The sequence below is a fragment of the Vulpes lagopus genome, chromosome 19 (genome assembly GCF_018345385.1).
Source record: "Vulpes lagopus strain Blue_001 chromosome 19, ASM1834538v1, whole genome shotgun sequence".
In the NCBI taxonomy this organism is placed as follows: domain Eukaryota; kingdom Metazoa; phylum Chordata; class Mammalia; order Carnivora; family Canidae; genus Vulpes; species Vulpes lagopus.
Window position 1 is genome coordinate 33,523,655 of NC_054842.1, and position 25,825 is coordinate 33,549,479.

Here is a 25,825-nt window from a genome sequence, read left to right on the forward strand (position 1 = left end):
GTGGAATCAGAAAAGACCCCGAATAGCCAGGGGAATTTTAAAAAAGAAAACCATATCTGGAGGCATCACAATGCCAGATTTCAGGTTGTACTACAAAGCTGTGGTCATCAAGATAGTGTGGTACTGGCACAAAAACAGACACATAGATCAATGGAACAGAATGGAGAACCAGAAGTGGACCCTGAACTTTATGGTCAACTAATATTCGATAAAGGAGGAAAGACTATCCATTGGAAGAAAGACAGTCTCTTCAATAAATGGTGCTGGGAAAATTGGACATCCACTTGCAGAAGAATGAAACTAGACCACTCTCTTGCACCATACACAAAGATCAACTCAAAATGGATGAGAGATCTAAATGTGAGACAAGATTCCATCAAAATCCTAGAGGAGAACACTGGGAACACCCTTTTTGAACTTGGCCACAGTAACTTCTTGCAAGGTACATCCACGAAGGCAAAAGAAACAAAAGCAAAAATGAACTATTGGGACTTCATCAAGATAAGAAGCTTTTGCACAGCAAAGGGTACAGTCAACAAAACTAAAAGACAACCTACAGAATGCGAGAAGATACTTGCAAATGACGTATCAGATAAAGGGCTAGTTTCCAAGATCTATAAAGAACTTATTAAACTCAACACCAAAGAAACAAACAATCCAATCATCATGAAATGGGCAAAAGACCTGAAGAGAAATCTCACAGAGGAAGACATGGACATGGCCAACATGCACATGAGAAAATGTTCTGCATCACTTGCCATCAGGGAAATACAAATCAAAACCACAATAAGACACTACCTCACACCAGTGAGAATGGGGAAAATTAACAAGGCAGGAAACAACAAATGTTGGAGAGGATGTGGAGAAAAGGGAACCCTCTTACACTGTTGGTGGGAATGTGAACTGGTGCAGCCACTCTGGAAAACTGTGTGGAGGTTCCTCAAAGAGTTAAAAATAGACCTGCCCTATGACCCAGCAATTGCACTGCTGGGGATTTACCCCAAAGATACAGATGCAATGAAACGCCGGGACACCTGCACCCCGATGTTTCTAGCAGCAATGTCCACAATAGCCAAACTGTGGAAGGAGCCTCAGTGTCCATCGAAAGATGAATGGATAAAGAAGATGTGGTTTATGTATACAATGGAATATTACTCAGCCATTAGAAATGACAAATACCCACCATTTGCTTCAATGTGGATGGAACTGGAGGGTATTATGCTGAGTGAAGTAAGTTAACGGAGAAGGACAAACATTATATGGTCTCATTCATTTGGGGAATATAAGTAATAGTGAAAGGGAATAGAAGTGAAGGGAGAAGAAATGTGTGGGAAATATCAGGAAGGGAGACAGAACATGAAGACTCCTAACTCTGGGAAACGAACTAGGGGTGGTGGAAGAGGAGGAGGGCGGCGGTGGGGGGTGAATGGATGATGGGCACTGACGGGGGTACTTGACGGGATGAGCACTGGGTGGTATTCTGTATGTTGGGAAATTGAACACCATTAAAAAATAAATTTATTATTAAAATAAAGAATGAAATTTATGATGTCATTATCTCACTAAGTAGAGGATATGAATAAAAAGAAATGATGGAGGCACCTGAGTGGCTCAGTCAGGTAAGCATCTGCCTCTTGGTTTTGGCTCAGGTTGTGATCTCAGGGTCCTGAGACGGAGCCCCCGTCAGGGTCTGTGCTCAGCAGCAAGTCTCCTTGGGATTCTTTTTTCTCTCTGTCCCTCCCCACATTCCACACACACACTCTCTCTCAAATGAATTAAAAAAAAAAAAAAAAAAAAGATGATGAAAAAGAACCAATGGAAATTCTGCAGCTGAAAAGTACAATAGCAGAAATAAAAAATTTTCCATAGAGCTCAACAGATTTGAGCTGGCAGAATAAATACTAATCTTAAGGGATCCCTGGGTGGCGCAGCGGTTTGGCGCCTGCCTTTGGCCCAGGGCGCGATCCTGGAGACCCGGGATCGAATCCCACGTCGGGCTCCCGGTGCATGGAGCCTGCTTCTCCTCCCTCTGCCTGTGTCTCTGCCTCTCTCTCTCTCTCTGTGACTATCATAAATAAAATAAAATAAAATTCTTAAAAAAAAAAATAGTAATCTTAAAAATGTATCAGTAGAGACTATGCATTCTGAAGAGCAGAGAGAAAAAAGAATGAAGAAAAATGAACAGAGCCTCACAAAAATGTGGGATATCATTAAGTGCACTAATAAGTATAATGGGAGTGCCAGAAGAAGGAACAAATAAATTTAAAGAAATAATGGCTATTTCCAAATTTGATGGAAAATATTATTAAATATACACATTCTCAAGGCTCAACAAAGTCCAAACGAATAAATGTAAAAATCCCCACACCCCGACACATCACAGGCAAATGCTAAAGACCAAAGATAAAGAAAATATCTTGAAAAAAGAGAAAGTAACTCATTACATACAAGGGAGCACCATTAAGCTTAAACTCCAATGACTTTTCATTAGATGCAATGGCAAAGGCAGAGGGATAGCATAGTCAAGGTACTGAAAGTAATACACAATCAAAAAAGAATGTTGTATCTAGCTGGGTGCCTGGGTGGCTCAGTTGGTTAGGCGGTTTAAGTGTCTGCCTTTGGCTCATGTCATGATCCTGGGGTCCTGGGATCAAGTCCTGAGTCGGGCTTCCTGCTCAGCAGGCAATTTGCTTCTCCTTCCACACCTCCCCCCTAACTCTGCTTGCATGCGCTCTCTCTCTCTCATAAATAAACAAATAACTTAAAAAATAGAGAATGTTAGATCTAGCAAAACTATATTCCAAAGTTAAAATAAAGACACTCCCAGAAGGAATAAAAACAGAATTTGTTGCTGGCTGACATGCCTTACAAGAAATAATAAAAGATGTTCTCAGGCTGAAAGCAAATGATGCCAGAGAATAATCTACACATAAAAAACAAAAAGAGGGATCCCTGGGTGGCTCAGCAGTTTAGTGCCTGCCTCTGGCCAAGGGCATAATCCTGGAGTCCCAGGATCGAGTCCCATATTAGGCTCCCTGCATGGAGCCTGATTTTCCCTCTGCCTGTGTCTCTGCCTCTCTTTCTCTCTGTCTCTCATGAATAAATAAATAAAATCTTAAAAAAAAACAAAAAAAACAAAACCAAAAACCCCAAAAGAGCTGGAGACGCCTGGGTGGCTCAGTGGTCGAGTGTGTCTGCCTTTGGCTCAGGAAGTGATCTGAGTCCCAGGATCGAGTCCTACATCGAGCTTCCTGCATGGAGCCTGCTTCTCCCTCTGCCTAGATCTCTGCCTCTCTCTCTTTGTGTCCCTCATGAATAAATAAATAAAATCTTAAAAACAAAAAACAAAAAGAGCTGAAAAGTAATTACTAGGTAGTTAGAAAGGACAAGATAATTGCATATTTATTCTTTTCACCAATTTAAATAGCAATTATATAAAACAATATGTATTACTATATTGTTGAGCTAATAACAGAGAAATATAATATATTTGACAGTAAACAGAAAAGGAAGTAGGTGGGAGCAAAGATGTATTAGCATAAGGAAATGATGTCAGATATTTCAAATCCACAGGAAGAAATGAAGAGAACCAGAAATGGTAAATAAGAAGGTTATTATAACAAACTCTATAATAAATATATACTTGGCTCCATTTCTTCTTTCAGTGTATTTAAAAGACATACAATTATATCAAGTAAAAATTATAATGTATTGTTGGGTATGTAACATATTTAGATGTAGTTTGTGTAACAATAATGACACCAAAGGGGGAAAACAGAAATGGAGCTATATAGGAGTAAAGCTTTTATACTTCCTTAGAATAAATTTGAAGAAATTTTGGTAAGATGCACATTTTAAGGCCTACCCCCCCAAAAAAAACAAAAACAAAAAAAACAAAAACAAAAAACCCACTAAGGAAATAACTAAAGAAGTATAATTAAGTATTTTTTGAAGAAAGTAAATGTTATGCTAGAAAATATCCACTTCATTTAAAATAAAGCAGGAAAGGAGGAAAAAAACAAAGATCTATAGAAAACAGTATAATGGCAGAAACTGGATTAAATGGAATAATGGCAGAAACTGGATTAAAAAAAACACACACAAAAAATGATCCAACTACATGTTATCTATTAGAAACACATTTTAGATTCAAAGATAAAAAGGCAGAAAGTGAAAGGATGGAAAAAAGATATGCCATGCAAACAGTAACTGAAATATAGCTGGAATGGTTACATTAGTATCAGACAAATATATATATATTTTTAAAAGATTTTATTTCTTTCAGAGTGAGTGAGAGAGAGCGAGAGTGATTGGGCACAAGCAGGGGGAAGAGCAGAGAGAGTGGGAGAAGCTGACCCCACTGGGCAGGCAGCCTGATGCCAAGCTTGATCCTGGGACTCTGGGATCATGACCGGAGCAGGGGAAAGCAATAGACTGAGCCACCCAGGCACCCCAAGACAAAATAAGTTTTAAGACCAAAGTTACTAGAGACAGAGAAGGACATTTTATAATGATATCTAAGAGTCAATCCATCAAGAAGACGTAACAATTATAAACATGTATACTGAACAACAGAGCTAGCTCCAAAATATATGGAGCAAAAAGTGACAGAATTGAAAGGAAAAATAAAATCTCAGAAATAATAGTTGGGGAGACTCCAATACCCCACTTTCAATAATGGATAGAACAACTAGACAAAATATTAACAAAGAAATAGAAGACTTGAGCAGTATTAAAAAAAAACACCAAAATTATAAGCTATGTGACCTAATAGCTATCTCAATACCGTAACTCAACATCAGCCGAAAAATACATATTACCAAGTATACGTGGAACATTCTGCAAATATGTTGGTCTGTAAAACAAGCCTCAATAAATTTGAAAGGACTGAAATTATACAAAGCATGTTCTCAATCACAATAGAATGAAATTAGAAATCAATAATGGAAATAAAATTTGGAAATTCACAAATATGGGGAAACTAAACAAAATATTCCTTAATAACCGATAGATAAAATAATATACAAGGGAAATGAAAAAAAATACCTTGAGAAGAATGAAAACAAAAATGCAAGCTACGAGATCTATGAGATGCAGTTAAGGTAAAGTGTAAAATGTATACCTGTAAATGCCTATATAAAAAAAGTTTTCAAACCACCTCACCCCCACAAATCCCAATATCACTTGTTCTCTATCACATTATTCTATTTCAGTGCCTGAGACTCTTGTTCCTATGTTTATGTTGTGTCTCTCTGCATCAAAACAAAAGCTTTCTAGGGGCAGACACTTTGCATTGTTCACTGTCTGGCCATACTAGAACAACAGCCATAGAACGTTACTTGACCAGATTAGAGGCTTAATAAATATTTTCTGACCAACATGAAGTCAACATCTTTCCTTAGAATTAGCACTCATATTTATAAAATTTTTCAATGTCGCTCCAAATTTCTGTTCATTTAGCTTATTATTACAACTGACAGACCCTCCTACCAATTTTTAAAATTTAGGATCCCATCTTTTTTTTTTTAATGAAAAATTGCATATATTATTTAAACTGCTGAAAAAGAAAATCTTCTTGAACCAAGTCAAATAAAAAATGCGGTTTACCTTTGAATGTGAGTTTGAATTGTGCAGGTCCACTTATATGTGGATTTCTTTTGAAAAATACACCATGCTACTGTAAATACATTTCTTTCTTCATGACTTTAACATTTTCTTTTCTCTAGCTTACTTTATTGTAAGAATATAACATATAATATGTGCAACATGAAATATGTTGACTATTATCAATAAGGTTTACAGTCAGTAGTAGGCTATTAAAGGTTAAGTTTTTGGGGAGTCAAAACTTACATGTAGTACAGCAGAGAGGACATAGTCAATAATACTGTAATGATGTTGTATGACGACAGACATAACTATTACACTTATCATAGTGAGCACTGAGTAATGTATAGAACTGTCGAGTCACACTGTGTTGGTACTCCTGAAACTAATATAACATTGTATGTTAACTATACTTCAACAATAAAAATTTAAAAAATGAAATAAAAAAAGAAGTTTGAAATTTAAAATCCAATGAATACGCTTTTCATTTATTTTAAATTAAAAAAAAAGTTCTATACGATTTTCAATTGTGAGGGGGTTGATGTCCCTAACCCATGTTGTTCAAGGGTCACTTATAAAATTAAAATATGTTAATATAAAAGGAAGAAAGAATGGGTTACACAAAAGCTAAGTCAATGTCCTTACTTCTTTGAGTTGTAGAGTAAGAAATCATTTCCCTTATTTAATTTATTTCCAGAGTACTAAAGGCAAGCAAAAAAAGAACTGTATAAACGCTTGAAAGAAAACTATAGTTCCTTAACTATTAGAGCTTATGTTATCAACAGTAATTACATCTAGATGATTAACATTTTTCAAAAAAAAAAAAAAAGATTAAAATTACAAGGGTATCATGATAAAAACAACTTACACAGTCTTTTTGTCCTGTCGAAGAAGTTTAGAAGAAAATTCACTCAGTACTTCCAGGAAAGCCAGATTAGGAGGCGGATATTCTTGTCCTTTCTGATTTTGGTATTTAAAGGCAAATTCTATGCCATCCCTGAAGTAAAAGATAAGTATCACCTTATTTTTCCAGGTAGGTAGTATAGTTCTCTAAATGGACTAGAATTTCAAAGTTGGGTAGGCAGGAAAATCATCACTGAATATAATAAAATCTAATAAATTTGAGAAATTTGAAGTGTAAAACAATGTTAATTTGTAGGACATATGTACCTAATAATATTTCTATTATTTATAGTAAAAAACTTTAAGTTGTTAAACAAAGCTAAATTCTTATGTGCACCTTGTAGAGGTAGCACAATACCCTGGAAAGGTAATTAGATTATCAGCAAATTTGGTTCTCAGAATTGGTCATGGTATCAAGCAGCTGTGTGAGGTATTTAAAAGTGAGGTATTTAACTTTTTCTGTCATTCAATTTTCAGTTATGAAATAAGTGAAAGACCAAATCAGTATTGCACAGTGTTTTTAAACCCTTGTCTCCCATAACATTCTGACAGCCTAGATAAGAATATTTTGTTAAACTTTAATTTCTATACTTTGTAAGTCGAAAAAATAGGCAGCAAAGTGTTTTTCAAATTAAAACGGCCCTCCCAGTTGAGACTCACCAGACTACACAATCTGTAAAGTACTTATAACTTAAAAATATTATCATTTTCCACTATGGGTCAAATAACAGCTATTTAGGTTAAATTCAGGAAACCAGATTCTCTAAAACAGAAAGTATTTATTCAGCTCACTCACTTGTGAAGTGTGGCAACTGCTTCTCGTGTCTTGATCTGATCCAGTCCAAATGTTAGGGCAAAGCGACGTGCCAACTCTTTAATGCCGCTGACATGGGCAGATGTCCTATCTAGGTTGGGACCTTGCTCTTGAACAAGTTCATTAAACAACTGATTGAAAGAAAAAAAGAGGAAAAAACCTACAGCTATGAAATATTTTATTTATTATTAAAATAGGTAATATAATTTAAACATATTTAAAAGGTATATGGTAAAATATTTATTTCCCTTCTAGCACTGAACTGTAGCCACATTGTTCCCTTTCGCCAAAATCTCCAATTTTCTTTTTAACAAAAGATAATATATTTTGGGCTGGGGAAAGGAAATATATTTATAGAAATATATTTGTATTCATAAACATGTATTCTTTTTATTGTTTTTATAGGGAGCAATATATGAAATATAGGGTTCAGAACTTTATTTTTTCACTTATTATATCTTAGACAAGAACATTATGTAAAAGAAGACATTTGGATATATGGGGTGGTTTTCCCACCCCAAACCAAAATATACAAAAAAGTTCTTAAGCTGGGTGGAGGAGTTTTATAAATTACACACACATTACATATATTGTATCAAAATAACAACAACTGAATATCCTTAAGTACTAAAGAATATAAAAGCTATCATTCTACCACCAAGGTCAGAAACTTAAATTTATCTGTACACATCTCTCTTCCCTCCTATTATGAGAGATTAATAGTCCAGGCTTTCCTCTAAAGCAGCTCCCTCCTTATGTACTAGATCTCATTCCATTTTACCTATTCAGCAATTTAGCTCCTGTGCTTACTGCTCTGCCCTGATCCTTAACTATTCCTTCTAATACATACATGCATCTTAAACACCCCCCCCAAATACAAAAAACTAACTTCTTAACTCAATCTTCTATACCAGCTATCAATACATTGTTTTGAATCTTTTTGGCAAAAATCCTGAAAAGTATTGTTTACATTTGTTTTTTTCACTTCCTTATCTTCCATCTCTCAATTCACTTTTATCATACCATTCCATTAAAATAATACTTCTATTAATTATGTTGTTCATCTTTTCAGTTTTCTTCAGCAACATATTGGCCTGAACTACTTACAGTGCTGTAATTAGAAACAGCAGTTCTTCCAAATACTTTCAAATTTATTCACAGGTAATTATAAATTCTTCACCTTCTAAATGTTTTCAGAGATGGTTGTACACAATAGCCTTAAATTTTAAAATTTACACTTACAATGAATACAAAGAATATATATCTCTGTGCAAAATTAAAGGAATATAAAAAATAAAAGTTCTAAAAAAAAAAAATAAATAAAAAAAAATAAAAGTTCTTCTTCCTCTTTCCCATTAGCATTCTTCTCTCCAAGTAAACAATGTTTAAGTTTCAAGGTTTTCTAGACCAGTTTAGACGTATTAATATATATATGTAAGACTTCTGATACTATACTATGTATTTTGTCCTGAAACTTGCAATTTTTTTTCTTTTTCAAATTTTTAATTAAATTCCAGTTAGTTAACATACAGCGTAATTTTAGTTTTAGGTGTAGAATTTAGTGATTCATCACTTACATACAATACAGTGTTCATTCCAAGAGCCCTCTTTACTACCCAATTACACGTTTAGCCCATCCCCCTGTCCACCTCCCCTCCAGTAATTCTCAGTCTGTTCTCTATCGTTAAGAGTTTGTTTTTTTGGTTTGCCCTGTTTTTGTTTTTTTCTTTTCTCCCTCTATATTCATCTGTTTTGTTTAAATTCCATATATGAGAGAAGTCATAGGTATTTGTCCTTCTCTATTTTCACTTAGCACAACAGTCTCTAGGCTCCTTCCACATCATTTTGCAAACAGCAAGATTTCATTCTTTTCGGAGATGAGTAATACTCTGTTGTATGTATGTATGTATATATATATATATATATATATATATATACACACCACATCTTCTTTACCCATTCATCAGTCAATGGACATCTGGGCTCTTTCCATAATTTGGCTGTTGATGATAATAATATATAATATATAGAATATAGATATCAGGGTACATGTATCTCTTTGAATTAGTATTTTTATATTCTTTGGTAAATACACAGAAGTACAATTGCTGGGTCATATGGTAGTTCTATTTTTAACTTTTTAAAAATTTTTTTAAAAATTTAACTTTTTGAAGAATCTCCATAATACTGTTTTTTCAGAGTGGCTGCACCAGTTTGCATTCCCACTAACAGTGTAAGAGGGTTCCTCTTTCTCTGAAACTTGTTATTTTTCACTTAATATTTTGTTTTGAAAATCTTTTAGCTATTTCAGAGTATCACACTTTAACCATTCCTCTGCTAATGGACATTTAGACTATCTCCAATTTTTCAACATTACAGATTTCCTGCAATAAAACATCTTTTAGATACATATCTCTGTTGTACCTGCATGTACCAATGCAGATATCTAGCAACAAGAATAGTGATTTTTAAAAGGAGTATATATCTTCAATTTTGAAATAGCCTGCAAAATTATATTTCAAGAAGGTAAAAGCAATTTCTTTTACAAATGATCTTTTTCTCCACAATTTTATCAATCATTGGTATTTTTTAAAAGATTTTATTTATTTATTCATGAGAGACACAGAGAGAGGCAGAGACATAAGCAGAAGGTGAAGCAGGCTCCCTATAAGGAGCTCTGTGCGGGACTCTGATCCCAGACCTCAGGATCACGCCCTGAGCCAAAAGTAGACGCTCAACCGCTGAGCCACCCAGGCGTCCCAATCACTGGTTTTAACAATCATCTACATTCATGCTAATCTGCCCATAAGTGATAAATATCTTTGTTTCAACTTGTATTTCATTATTAATGAAATTATGCCTCTTTTCATATGGTTATTGGTTTTTAGGGTTTCCTCTTCTGAAAACTGGCTTTTCATATTCCTTTTTTTTTTTTTTTTAAAGATTTTATTTATCTATTCATGAGACGGAGAGAGAGGCAGAGGGAGAAGCAGGCTCCCCACAGGGAGCCTGAAATGGGACTCTCCCGGGACTCCAGGATCATGCCCTGAGCCAAAGGCACTCAACTGCTCAACCGCTGAGCCACCTGGGCATCCCGCTTTTCATATTCCTTGCTTACTTTTCTACAGGATTTATCTTTGTCACTGATTTGTAGGATCTGTTACATAAGATTGAATATTTCCCTGAACTCATTTAACATTTGTTCAGCGTGTTGAAGTATAAATGTATTTAAGTTTATTTTTAAAGATTTATTTATTCATGAGAGAGACACACAGAGAGAGAGGCAGAGACATCAGCAGAGGGATAAGCAGGCTTATCTGGGCAGGGAGCCCGATGTGGGGACTCCATCCCTATCCCAGGATCATGCCCTGAGGCAAAGGCAGATACACTCAGCCAGAGCCACCCAGGAGTCCCTGTATTTGTTTATATACACATACCTAGAGCCCCACCCATCTCTTGAAATCTCTGTATTAATTCACTAGGCATTTATTAGGGACTCTTATTTACATAACATACGTGACTTATTTTCTTATTTGAATGCTATTTTTGCCCTTTCTTCATTAAATATTTTTAAAATAAATATTTAGATTTTTCTATTTAAATGATTACTTTTTAAAAGTTTGTTTGGCATTTCATCTGGTCCAAGAATAGATCACTTTAGGATTTCATCTATTTGAAATGTGAACTGTAAGATTATCTTTCAACAGAAAAGACCTATAACACATGTCTTTATACCATAAAGTATCCATAGTAATGTACTGATACAATGACCTAGTTTAAATGAGTAAGACATACTAAACACATAAAAGTGTTAAATAACATTAATTGTACTCGTTAACTCTTTCCTTTCATCAGATTTCTTACCTGCTGTAAACTGAGAATGAGGGTCTTGGCACACTGAATTTTATCAATCTGTCTGGTTTTACTCAGTGTTTCCTTAATAATATCACCATAGTCATTGTAATACTGTGAGAAAAAGAAAGAAAACACAGATTTAAAATTACTGAAATTTCATGAGACAAATAGTGAACTGGTGAAAGAATGTAAAGGGGGAGCTCAGAGGTGTTTAATTTCTTCATCTTAAACATATCAGGGATAAAAGATACTGTCTAAAGTTGAAGGAATACACATTTGATATTTAAGATTATTAAGTAACTAACATTCACTGAAAAACTAGGAATTCCAGGAGGGGAGGAAGTGACATATGTAAATAAAATTCCTTATTCTTTGTAACATGGCACTTTAGCACTTTAAAGTTGACAAATCAAGAAACAGAATGTGGGTAGAAACTTCATAAAGAACTAAAACCAAAACACTTATTTTTTTTTAAAGATTTTATTTATTTATTCATGAGAGACACAGAGAGAGGCAAAGACATAGGCAGAGGGAGAAGCAGCAGGGACTCCAGGATCACGCCCGGAGCCAAAGGCAGACACTCAACCTCTGAGCCACCCAGGTGTCCCAAACCAAAACACTTAAAATTGCTTGCCTGTGGGTAGTGGGCCTAAATAAAGGGGAAGGGTAGATTGGTGTAATAGACCTTTCATTTAATACCTCTGTGTACTATGTCATTCTCTGCTCCCCAATGTCTATATTTTACTACTCTAAGATAAAAAATTAAAACACTGACTTCTTCAATAGTGACTGAGAAGTATTTAATTTCTTTATAATTCAAATTTTTTTGACACAGGATTTTAAGAATTTTTCTTGTAAATAATTAGGAAAAACCTTATTTAAAACTACTAAATCTGGATATTATTTCCAAGCTAAAGCCTAAAACCCTATGAACTAGGTGAAGAAGTGAGTATATTAGCTTGGCAATTGGGCTTTTATAATTTTCAAAAAGATGGGTATGTTTCCATGATGTGAGGTGTAAAAAAGAAAACGATATCTTAATATACTGAGGTGGTTCAATAGGCACATCTCCAATAAATTAATATTTGCAGTGGTCACATGGAAAACTGGGGCAAAAAGCCTCATAAACTGAGGATATATAACAAAGAATAGCAAATAACTATTAGAATACTCTCAAAAAATTAAAGCTTATAATGAGCAGAGGTGCAAAAATTGCTAAGGATGATAATAAGTTTTGGATAAAGCTCATTTCTTGAAACCAACACAGTACTGTTAAGGGATAAAAAGGAAAAACCATTGTAAGTTCATATTCATGCACTCAAACTGTGTTTACACATTACTTTAGGAAGCCTTCTTAGGTTTCTTTCACTTAAGTCTCTCTCTCTGTTTTATGTTTATTTTGTAATTTGTACATCTACTACTATAATAATCATGCTGAGGCTTTATGGTCTAATGGGAAGAGCTAAGCTTTGAAGCTGGACAAACCCAGAATCAAATTTCCGTCTTTGCTACTTATAATAGTTAAGTGACCTTTGAAGGTTACTTAACCTCTTGGAGCTTTAATTACCTTATCTGTAAATGATATTTCCTACCTAAAAGGATTACTGAAATCAGTGAAAATATGTAAAAGCCTTAGAATTAGAACACTGTCTCAAACATAAATAGCATAGAACACAGGCAGCCACTCATTATTACCATGCTACATAATATTATGTTTGTATTTCAGTTTCTCTATCATTCTATAAGCTCCTTATGCAGAAATCACATTTTTTAAAGATTTCTATCAGCACAGTGCTCATACTGCAGTTGTTCAGCAAAATATGATGAATTAGTTACTATGTCACAACTAGAAATGGACTGTAACTAAACATGGATAAAGACACAAATGAGTAAATCAACGTGGCTCGCGCGCAATATTCTGAACATGGGCCAAACACTATCTGTGACAGAAGAACAAGGTAAAAACAGATGTGCCTGTCATAAAGATTTCTGAGCACTACTTTTTTAGAGGGTCAGAAACAAAATGGAGCTTAAGGAAAGCAGGGCAAACAGCCAGGAAGGCAGGTACCTATCAAAATCCCGTCCTATAAAGAATGGTTTAAAACCTTCAACACCTTCTTAACGTCCCTCAAGACAAAAATCTAGGCTTCACACACAGCATATAGTTTAGCTACACATTCTTTAAATCTCACCTCTGGCTCCAATCTCATGAGCAATCTATCTTGCTACATCAAATTACTTGCATTTCCTTCCAAAAATTCACATTCCTTTGTGTCTTTGTCCATGAACTTCAATCTGCCCACAAGTCCTCCCACTACTTCTTTGCTTACTAATTTATGCTTATCATCTTAGACTTAGTTCAGAAGTCACTTCTAAGCAGTTTCTATTAATCCTTCTATTTCTTTAGAGTTGGGTGTCTCTTATGTATTTCCCGAAACCCCTATGCATACCTCTATTATACAATATAATACAATTGTATAATTGTTGACAATCTTCAGCTTTAGACTACTTAAGAGTGGGAATTTTATTATTTTTTTAAAGATTTATTTGAAAGACAGAGAGAGTGCAAGTAGTGGGAGGGGCAGAGGGAGAGTCTTCAAGCAGACTCCCTAGCCAATTGCAGGGCTCAACTCCAAGACCCGAGAGATCATGACCTGAGGCAAAACTAAGAGTCAGATGCTTAACTGACTGCGCCACCCAGGTGCCCCTAGAGCAGGAATTTTAAAAATCTTTGTAACTTTAGTGCCTGGCCGGCGGCATGGTACTTAGCAGACATACTTATAAAAATGTCTTGAAGAGATGTCATAAGAAAGACTAGGTTTCTTCCATGTTGATCAAGAGGCTTTATACCTCATGAAAATAAGATGTTCTTTCAATTAATGTGAAGATATTCTACATCATGGGGTTGATATAATGGTATAGACTGACGAAAAGCTTATAAGCTATAAAAGAGAGAAATCTTATATATATCAGAAAATCATCAACAATACATAGTTACCTGCCAATTTAGTTTATCTTTTCATTTTTAAGTCCAGATTTCTGTACCACTGAGATGGAAGGAAAAAAATAAGACTATGAAACTATACCTTCATGTAGTGTTTAAAGATGTCTGCAGCTGCATGCATGTCAACAATATCATAAATGATAAGTTTGCTGAAGGCAGCAAGTAGATTCCTTCTTTTATGTAAGGCCTCAATTTTATTAGCTTCATCTTCTTCATCACCCTCTAACCACAGAAAATAAATTGGTTATGAACTTTGGCTCTTCATCCAAGGAAAAACAATGTAGACAATCTGTATAATCAAATACCAACTTATAACTTTACAAACAGTACTATTCAGTTTTAAGATAAAAACTGTTAGCTGAACTGATTATTTTAGGGTGCTATTGTTATACACTTAAAAAAAAAGATTTTTTAATTTACTCATTTGAGAGAGAGAAAAAAAGAGAAAGCATAAGCAGGAAGAGGAACAGAGGGAGAGGGAGAAGCAGACTCCCCACTGAGCAGGGAGCCTGATTCAGGATTCGATCCTAGGACCTTGGGATCATGACCTGAGCTAGAGGCAGACACTTAACCAACTGAGCCACCCAGGTGCCATAGTTATACACTTATTAAACATTTAGTAGGTACAAAGGTTCTTACCATCTAGGAAACTGTCATAACAAAGACTAAGATAAGCAAACCACAGATAAGTTTTTTTCTTATATTTTTATCATAATACTACTGTTGTCGGTTTACCTTAAAAATGCTATCTCTTCTCATTTCAATATTCTTTATATGCTACTAGCTGTATTTCAACAGAGAAGAAATTTCTGGAAAATTTTAAGATATAGGGAAAGGCTTTCTTTTAGAAAGAAATATGTGGGGAGTAATGGAAATAAATAGAGATGTTAATTTTCAGTGCTTGTCCTTAACATGGTTACATTATCAGCATGATATATTTTGCAAACCATTTATGTCTACACACACACACACACACACATTTTAAATGTAGACTCCACACTGGGTGAGTGGCAAACACAGGGCTTTAATTCATGACCTTGAGATCAAGATCTGAGCTGAAGTCAAGAGTTGGACGCTTAACTGACCAACTGGGATGCTAAGCCACCCAAGCTGCCCCTACACATACACAATTTTTAAAACAAAGCTTGCTATTAAATTCTTTCAAAATGAGTAGTGTTTCTTCCTCAGTTTTTTTTTTTAATTCTCAGGCCCTACTGGTGTGTCTATTTTAAATCCTAGAAAAAATTTCTTCACAAGGCTCCAGATGTTGACACATTTGTTAAAATGTGCACTGACTTTCTCATGTCTTGGCTTGCCCTTAGTTGCGGAGTGTTCTTTCTTTCCTTCTTCACGTGTGTATAATCACAGAAGAACTTACTCAACTTCTCTCTTTCCTTTTTACTAATTGGTCCTGCTGTGAAGCACCACTGCTTTGAGAAGTTGGAAATCTTTTTGCTTAAAACAAGTAGTAAATAAATTTTATCTCCTGAGATTAAAATGGACCCTAAATAGAGACTTTGTTTCACAATTTAGTATTTTCTAAAATGTTCTGTTAAGTAAAAAATACTCTAATAGCACCAAGTAGATCCACAGATCAGATATGCTACAGATCCTAACTCATCTATTTCACAAATAAGCTAAGCAACACTTATTTACAATTATTTCTATTTGGTCTAATTATGCTACATTATTATTATGCAGGTTTGGCACAATTTTGACTGGTGAGGTTTGATAACAATCTTTTAATACTTAATATCTTATATTTTGTTAATTTAAGTAATATATGATGACTATTCAGGAATAGAAAGGAACTTGGATGTCTTCCTTTAGAAAAATTATGAACCTGGACATAGTTCAATTAGAAACATATCTATCTGCATATATATTTTACATATGTGGGAAATAACAAATGTACACAATTATTCATTATAGCATAATTTGTAATAGCAGAAGACTGGAAATGAGCCAAACATCAATAGGAGGTGGATAACATAAAATATGCTATAAACAATAAATTACTTTGTAGCTATTGGAAAAAGAATAAAGAAGCTCTATATGTAGTGTCAGGGAAAGACCTCTAAGGTACTGTTCTAAAGGAGGGAGACTTCACTGTGTACATTTTCATTCTTGTTGGTTTCTGAACTACAAGAATGTAGTAACTCTATTTTTATTTATATTTTGAGAAAGAGAGAGAGAGAAAGAAAGAGAATCTTAAGCAGGGTCCACGCCCAGCATGGAGCCCGAGGCTTGCCTGATCTCACGATCCTGAGATCTTGACCTGAGCCAAACTTAAGAGTCACTTAATAGACTGAGAAACCCAGGTACCCTTTTAAAAGAGAGAAATTCTACTTTTTTAGAACTGAATTTAAATTATTTCCTGATATCTTTTGGGGTTGGTAAAAAAAAAGATCAACATTGACAAGATAAGAGCTACAAATACCCATGCTCTGGTTCTCCTCATCTTGGTCAATGAAAACATGATCCATTACAAAACTGAGGAGTTCAGACTGGAGTCCAGTATCTGGATTAAACACCAAAGGCTGAAGACCTTCTCTGCCACCTGTCATTAATTGGTGGCTAAATATCATCAGAAGATCACAGAGTAACATGAATGCCTGCAACGCAAAGGGAATTCATCAGTAATATATAAATACAACTACAAGTCAGATCAATGTTAATGAAAACATACTAAATTAAGTGCACCTCAATAACAATACCATGGCACAAATAGAATACTTAAATTTCAACTATTTAATTCCCAAACTTAATGAAATTACTTTTTCTCATTAAATATTACTAGTCCTATTTAAGACTTTTTCTCCCTAAATATAGTCTATTTCTTTTACTTGGCTGTATTAATTCAAAATAGTTAAGAGATTCTGATTTCAACTTAAAAAATAAATGACTTAAAGCCAACTCTGGAAATATGAAATTAATATAATAAATTATGACAGAGGTTAGAAATCAATCATATATTGCTTAATTAAACAATAAGTATAAATCTTTTTTTTTATTTTTTTTTTATTTTTTTAATAAGTATAAATCTTAAGACAAACTATATTATCCAAACAAATTACAATGCAGTACTCTAAACCTTAAAGCTACTACTTAGGATTCTTCTTCTTCTTCTTTTTTCTTAGGATTCCTCCTTAAAAAAATCGAATGCAAAACAAACAAAACAAAACCCCTCTAACATTTAAAACTGAATTTAAGACCATTCATATAGAAACCAGGATCTGAAAGCTTGCCAACAAATTTAATCACAGAAGGGAACTTTCAAAACATTTCCCTAAAAAAAAAAAAAAAAAAAAAAAAATTTCCCTAAAGAAAAGTATTATAGTTAATGTTGTCAAATTTGCCCTATTTAATGAATAGCATGAAATAAGCCTGTCATCAGTTTACTATAAATGATTTTGTTGTGGGATAACTGTGGACTCTGATAACTCAAAATCATTCACTTACCCCCTTCTAAATATTGATATCCATGGGAAAACATAATTTTGGTATGTATTTGGAGATGGTTGTATACTAGGCTATCCATCTCCAGTGAGAATCATGGCAGTTCATGCTCTGATTACACAATCATGAACTACATAAAGATACTTAGAAAGAGCCATTTGAAAAGGGGAGCATAAAGAGAATCCAGGGGAAAGTGTATATATATTTTATGGAGGCCACAATTTGAGATATCACCAGTGATGATGTAGAAACACTGAATTTTTGGTTTAAATGTCCTGAGCTAGGTACTTTCAGACAGCTCTGATGGGGTTCAGAAGGTTTAGAGAGTAAGATCTAGGGAAGACCATATCTGTTCCCATTTTAAGTTATATCCTGATAACTTTAATAGAGACCTGTGATAACCTACTTGTAAGAAGGGATAGCAAAGGATAAGTACTACAGTGTTCTTTAACTAGACTAACTGGCCATTTTCTATCCCAGTATTATTATAAAAAAATATGGAAAAAAGTATCTTGTTTTATATAATAGTACTTTATATAAAAGTACTTCCAACAGACTAGTATAATTAAACAGCTCACAAAATCACTTCATGGAAATGGTATTGCCTTGGGCTGTGCTGCCCTACCCAAGGAATGAGGAGTCTATTGAATTGATGGGATAAACCTACTTATACCCCTACTTTTCAGGTGCAGGGACTCAGGGATTCCTTGCGCTAAGAGATCTGATTCTGTTACCAAAGCCTGCACAAGTCTCTTCCCTACGCATACTGTATCACCTGTGTGTGTACTTGTTGGCCCCAGGGCAGACGTTTGAGGAGATAATGACAGAGTTTGGACATGTGGGCTGAAGTGTTTACATGTGTGTGTGAGAAGTTCTTCCAGCTCCCCAAACCTGTTTTAGGACAGAATTCTTAGGAATCTTAGGAATTATAGAACTACATCATTAGTACAGTGTCCTTGTCTAGGTAAAAAGACCTGTAACAAGTTAGTTAGCTTGCTTTGTTAAATTAAATATTCATTCATCTATACTCTTTTCCAGATTCCATAAATGTTAGGGACAGATTCGTACACTAAGAACTGCCATTAAAAATTACATCTTATTATTATTATTCAGTATATTTGTTTTTTATTGAGAGCTCTTAACTGATAATTTCTTACCTGTTCCTTCACTGGAGTATTAACATTAGATAGGCACTGTTGGCAAACAGCCAAAAAGGATTTCACTGTTTTCCTCAATACCAACAAATCCTCCTGTAAGACACATTCAAATTTGTAAACATGAATTACAATCTCCTAGAAAAATGATCCAGAAGAAATAATAAATGGAAAGTAGCCAATTGGTTTATTGTTAAGGAAATTCATAAAACCAAATTTGTTGTTGGGAACCAAATTAAATAGTTATTTCCTAGTTATCCTAATGGAAGGGGCAGCAAAACTGATAATCCCAAACACTCAATTCTATTTTGCTTAGGAACGCTCAGTATAATTTCTCCCAACATATTTTCCTTTTTAAGTATGGTTTACTTGGGTTGATACTAAAATTATTAGTCTTCCTAAATACATGTTAGTTGGTAGTATGGTGAGGAAGCACAGCAGCACACTGAAAAAAATCAATTAAGCAACAAATATATATTGAGTTTCTCCCATATTCTTAGCACTCTGCAAAATACCAATGGGAGAAAAATAATTTTAAGACTGCCCATGCCTTCAAAGAGTTAACATCCTATCAGGGTATTAGACCAATCAGAGAGTAATTAAGTATTCAAAATTTTTTGGTATTAACTGTAGCAAAGAGAGCTGAGATGGAGGGACCTTTATAATAGGATGGGCTCTAATTTAAAATTGAATGAGTGAATAGAATTTAATTAGATGGCCATATAACATTCAATGTGAAAATTTGAAAAGTATAAAAGGAAATTTAAATTTATCAAGCACCTAAATGTGTCGGGCACTGGTTTGAAGGGCTTACTGTTACATAATTTAGTATTTGTATTGATTAGAAGTAGTCATTATTAGCAAGGGTTTGAAACCACACTGTCTGATGTCAGAGCTCATATTTGTACTAATGAGGAAGACACATGAAGATAATTCAGAATGACATAGATATTTAAAATAGTAATGAAGAGTTATTAAATTAGGAAAGGCGGATGATATAGAAATCACTTTTAAAGAGTACTCTATTAAACTAAAGTTCTTGAAGCTACTTTTTTTTTTTTTTAAACAGATGGCAGAACTCACTCCCTTTTGGGATCTTCACATCCCAAATAAAGATACTTAAAAAATTACACACATTTATTTCCTCTTGCTAAAATGAGTGTAGTATTTGGAAGAATAAGCTCATTTTTTGCAGAACAGTAAAAAGAACACTGTCTTTAAAACCTTTATTGTTCCTGCAGATGAACATCCAACAACCAAAACTCAACATTCTTTGACCTTCTCTAATTTCAAAGATTCATTATACATTAGGGGAAACAGACAAGAGAACAGGCAGCTGCAATAGGATATAAGGAGTACTATGTTGGAAAGCCTAATCCAGAGTTAAAAGTAGTCACAGAAGGGTTCCCAAAGATGGTAACATGTAAGCTGAGTTTTGAACAACTAAAACTTATCTAGCTATAGAAAAAGGTATCTGACGGCACAAAACGTTCAGAAGCCTGAACACACTTTTGAGAGGCTGTTAATTTATTGCAACTAGGGCACAAATAGGGAGGAGAGAGCAAAAGAGAAAGCTGAAGAGGAAAACAGGATCCATTTCCATTTAAATAGAAGATCATTTAAAAACCCTTGTTAAGTCATCTGGGTATTATCCTAATGGCAATAAAGAACTACTATAAAAGAATTCTTATCAGGAGATTGCTAGAATTTTGTTTTAAAGAATCATATTCTAAGCAGAATGGAGAATGATGTGGAACAGGGAGGCTACTTAATGGTAAATACAATCTTCTGCTGAATGCTTATTATGTACCAGGTACTGTGTTCTATGGGCCATAAATTTAAATCTCACAATCACTGTATGAAGTGCTACTATTCAGATGAGGCAACTGAACTTCAGAACACCCACAGATTCTAAGTGACAGAGTAAGGATCCAAATATGGGGTTATCTGACTCTTCTGTCTAAAATCCATGCTCTTTAATCCCTATTCTATGTTTCCTTACATATTAACAAAAGTCATAGGAATAATTTAGAATAAAGGCCTGAAAATAAAATGTTGGCAGTAAAGATGTGAAACAGTTTGAGGAGAAATTAAAACAGCAGCATAGAACTTATGCACTAATCAGAATGGGGGGCATTGATTAATCCTAAAGTTCTAGGTAGTTACCTATTAGGTGGATGATGGGTAAATCACCGAAATAGTTAACACACAAAAAAACACTGACCTAACAGTTCAATTTGGAGATGATGATCTGAGATTCCTGAAAAATATCCTACTGGAGATATGTAGTAGGAAGTTCACTACAGGAGTTCAAAGCCCATGGGAAAGAATTTATTAAGCAAGAATTAATATCTGAGAGTCCTCGGCATTTAGATGGCAACAGAAGCAATGGAAGTACACCAGATTACTCAAAGAGATTATGTAGAGAAGGTGGACAAAAGTATCTTGGGGAACAAAAATATATAACATGACTGAGAAAGAAGAGCATGTGAAGAAATGTAAGAAATGGTCTGAGTAGGAATAAAAACCAGAAGAATATGGCATCTTCTGCAAAGAAAACATTAAAAAATGTTAAGAAAAAAATTAAAAAATGGATGTAGTAATTTAAATGCCACAAAGAAAAGACAAGCTAAGGATTAGAAAGTATCTCATATCAGCAATGATAAGGTTGTGAGTGACCTTGAAGAGAACACTTTCAGTGGAATTAAAAGGGCTGAAGTCAGATTGCAGTGGGTTGAAAGAAAAAGAAGTCAAACTCTTATAAAAAAGTTGGTCAAGAGCCAAAAAAAAAAAAAAAAAAAAGATGGCTGCTAGAAGGGTCTTTTGAGATTAATGGAGGATTTTTTTTAATCTTTTCAATAGAAAAAAAATTTGAGAATTTGCTGAATAACTGAAAGAAAAACAAAAAGCAAGCCAGGCTACTGACTAGTTACGTGACCTTAGAAAACTTACGTCTCAGGATTATAGAGTCAAAAAAACTATAACTGAATCTGAATGATGAGGTTCTATGGCATTCTGTGATTCTGTTGAATTGACTCCTAGGCATTCCAATGAGAACAGATAGGTGCTAACTGGTTAAACCTCCTAGTATTCAAAGGAGGAATGTTCACTGTTCCCTTGCTAGTACCTAGAATAGTGCTTGGCACATGGTAGGTGTTTAATAAATATTTACTGAATGAAATATTAAGTATACATAATATAGATGATACTACAATCCTAGGGTTAAATGTGTAATGTGTTTGTTTTTCCAAACTATGAACAGAGTTCTAAAAAATGATGCTAGGAGGTAGTAATGCTTTTATTTCCTTAAATTTTTTGGTTAGTATGCAAAGAAGCTGTCTAGGGAGCTATCTTTGGAGTTGGAGGCAAGTATTCCTTTAAAGGTCAATCATAAAGCAGGTATGTCTTACACAAAATGACAACTTGCCAATTCATTTGAAAAGTTGTATACTTAACATTGCAAATAAGTAAGCAACCTACCAAAACTAATCAGAAGTATTTAAAGAAGAAATGAATGAGAAGGAACCAAGAATTAGAAGCTAAAAGCCTTTAGCTGTAAAGTTTGCACTAGACTGGATGCAACCTAAATATTATTTGAGTGCTCAAGAAAGTTAATTGTAGTCAGATTCCATTAAAAGAAATACAAGTAACAATAGGTTTAGGTAAATGGAAAGAGAAACTGTATATTTTAACTGATCTTCATATGGTAAATCCCTTTAAACAGCTGAGAGTAGAATTTAGGTTCTTGTGGATTTCAGAATATAGTGCTTTTTATTCACTGTACAATTTCCCACTTCATTATGCAGGCATCTTACTATATTTCATTTGATTTAAATAGTTGGAATTATGATTCCCAAGACTGTGATTGTGCTCAAGTTAACAGCCACTACTGGGATACATGGTAGTAAAAATCGTTAGAAATTTTCAGGATGTTAAACCAAAATTTTAAGAGGTTCAGAGTCTACGATTTTAAAATTCCAGCATTAAGGTAAGTTTCAGAGTTGGCTTTATTCTAAAAGCCTTTGAAAAGCAAGAATATATGATATTCAAAAGGGTAAGAAAAAGTAAGAAAAAAATATAAGAAGATGCTTAATAGGGCCAATAATGAGAGCTTAAACCACAAAAATTAGCACATTTACTTGAACTCCTTTTAAAATAAACTGTTGGCTGTTAAAAACAATTTTTTGGGGGGGAAAGATTTTATTTATTCATGAGAGACACACAGAGAGAGGCAGAGATACAGGCAGAAGGAGAAGTAGGCTCCCTGCAGGGAAGCCTGATGTGGGACTCAATCTCAGGACCCAAGGATCACACCCTGAGCCAAAGGCAGATGCTCAACCACTGAGCCACCGTGGTTGAGACACCCAGGTGCCCTGCTGTTTTAAAGTTTGAGGAAACTTGTTACAGTCCATATATTCTGGAATGAAATACCTTTTCTCCTGCTGTAATAGCTGTAAAGTCATTATGAGAAAAACTAAACATGCTTAACTTACACTGAATAAACAGGAACATTTTTATATGTAGTATTTTTTTCTGGGCTAGAATTCAATAATAGTAAAGTTAACATTTACTGACACACACTATGTACCAGGCACTACTCTAAGCTTTTTGTGAATTAACTCAACTAATCCTCCAAACTGTGATGGATATTGATATTATCATCACTCTCCCATTTTACATACAAAGAGGCACAGAGATGTTAAATGCAGTCCCAAAGACCAAAGCAGTTTGCCTCCATTCTGTGCTCTTAACCATTGTACTATAATGACTTTTTTCTATTAAGTGGGTAAATTAATATGTTGAGGAAAAAGACATTATGGAGATAAGAAAATTGAAACTCAAAATACTCAAATATATTTATATATAAACAAAAAAGATGGTCAACTCAGAGGACACTGAAAAACAACAACCCAAGAGCAAGATATGCTAGTTATCCAGACTGTAATTTTAAGAAACTAGAATGTTTAGGGAGTACCTTTACAACTTTGAACACTTACTTTACTTATAAAATCCCCTTTCTAGCCAGAGTACCTAAATTATAGAGGTGAGAACTAAAGGCAGAGAGTGAAAAGAAGAGTAATCTCAGTACAGTATAAGCTATAATATGAACTAACTATATAGTACTTGTTTTCAAATGCTTTTTCCTAAATGGAACCAGTGTTTTCTTTTATTTTCAAAAAGTAGCTTGGCATCAGGACACTTTTCCCAAGTAGCTGTGGAAAGAATTTGAATGGTTTAGGTGATAAGATTATCCTGAGATTTAAGTTTTAATATCTTGGGGCTACATTCTTTTTTATCCATTTTGGAAGTTGTCTCACTAGCTGGGCCCAAGTTTTTTGTTTTTGTTTTTCTTCCTGGTAGATTTTTTGAAACCAAGAATTTCAAGTAATTAAGATGTTTTTACACTTTGGCTGGCAAAATCTCAACAATGAAAAACCCTGAATAAGGCTGGCATAATTAAGGCAGTGAATTTATCATATAACGCATATAAGAAAGGAGTTTTCTCAAAGGCACAAAGGCTCTCACATCCTAGAAAAATAGATCTTAAATGTAGACTGTTCCTTAAGAACCAAGTATCTCAATATGACTACAATCAGTGAAGAAAGGTCAGAGTTTAGGTCCTATACACACACAAACATGTATCTAGTGTAAGTCTGGGATACAGTATAGCAGATTTTGTCCTACAGTATAGCAGATTTTGTCCTCCGTCTGTATTTTGGAATAATAATGAAGGAAGTCAAGTTTCTCAATTTGGTCACTATTTTTCTTCTGTACTGACTTCTTTAGCTTCCTTCATCTTTGTACATTTTCATTATGTATCACAATTTTGTGTGTCTAGAGAAAAACCTAATTTAGTTGTCTACTTATCTATAGATATGAAATACCATTAAGATAATTACAGCCAGAAAACTGAAGCCACCGAAGAACTAGTATTACATACACAAAACCAGTTCAACACTATCAATATATAACAAATACATATTTTTAGAATGGGCAGCAAAAGAACAGAGAAGTTGTAAAATGAGGACCAAGACCAGGTCAAAGATGTTAGAATACGAAAATAAAGCCTGTGAAGAATTTAGTGATCAATTTTCATGATAAAGAAGGGGCTCAAAACTACTTACCCAGAATAGAAAAACAGGATTATTGACAAAGTCTGGTAAACAAGAGCAAGGGGTTACTTTGTGAGGTCAGGGACTGGCAAACTTTTGGTGTAAAGCGTCAGTCAGATTGTAGTATTTTAGGTTTCATGGGTCGTATAGTCTCCGTCCCAACTATTTTGCTACTGTAAGAAAAGCAGCCCTAGACAGTACATGAATGAACGAGCATGGCTGTGTTCCATTAAAACTTTATTATAAAAACAAAGGTCAGGGTATGGGTCCATGGGCTGTAGTGTGCCCAGTCTATACTGGGCTATAAAGCTCTTTGGAACATAAACTGTGTTATGTTTACTTGTACTTAGTGCCATTACTAACACATAATGAGGCTCATTATATTATTTTTCAGCCCAATTAAGTCATTATCCACATTAAACATGATAAAAACAAATGGAACTAAATTCATTCACTTGGGACACATCAGTGAGCAAAAGATGTAAAAACCATCACCACTGTGGAGAAGTAAACCCTATATAATATTTTTAAAATTGCTTTCTTCAATGAATAGCTGCTACTAGCTTCTCTTTAGGGTGGGGGAGAGGGTGTGCCACTTTTGTCAGTATACATTAAAGTAACTATTGAATATTTGGACCCTAGTTGTAATACCTAGTTTTCAGTGTTGCTGTTCTTGGTAATTTGAATCCCCATCTTCTGACTTTGCCTCAAACTAATCTACTTATGATCCAGGATTCCTTCAGCTGCCTACTGTAGTTCCAAAATATCTGACTTATTTCCTGTAGTGTACAAAGATGAAAGAAGCTTAAGGAGTGAAAGGAGCAGGGGAAAAATAGTGGCTGCTAGGACCAAAGTGAGAGACTTGAATTTCCAAAGTATTCCAAGATACAGGTGAAGAACAAAAATCTACCATGTTCTT

The 25,825-nt window shown here is 34.4% G+C and overlaps 1 protein-coding gene across 1 annotated transcript in view; it reads right to left on the reverse strand.

The window, feature by feature from the left end:
- The window catches only part of STAG1 (stromal antigen 1), a 401,833-nt gene that overhangs the window by 23,302 nt on the left and 352,706 nt on the right, over nucleotides 1–25,825 (reverse strand). The window contains exons 23-28 of the mRNA XM_041733757.1: nucleotides 18,797–18,889; nucleotides 16,621–16,795; nucleotides 14,263–14,402; nucleotides 11,186–11,287; nucleotides 7,304–7,452; nucleotides 6,473–6,601 (exon numbers count right to left, since the gene is read on the reverse strand). Of these exons, the coding sequence (XP_041589691.1) occupies nucleotides 6,473–6,601; nucleotides 7,304–7,452; nucleotides 11,186–11,287; nucleotides 14,263–14,402; nucleotides 16,621–16,795; nucleotides 18,797–18,889 (788 nt within the window). The remainder of the gene's footprint in view (nucleotides 1–6,472; nucleotides 6,602–7,303; nucleotides 7,453–11,185; nucleotides 11,288–14,262; nucleotides 14,403–16,620; nucleotides 16,796–18,796; nucleotides 18,890–25,825) is intronic.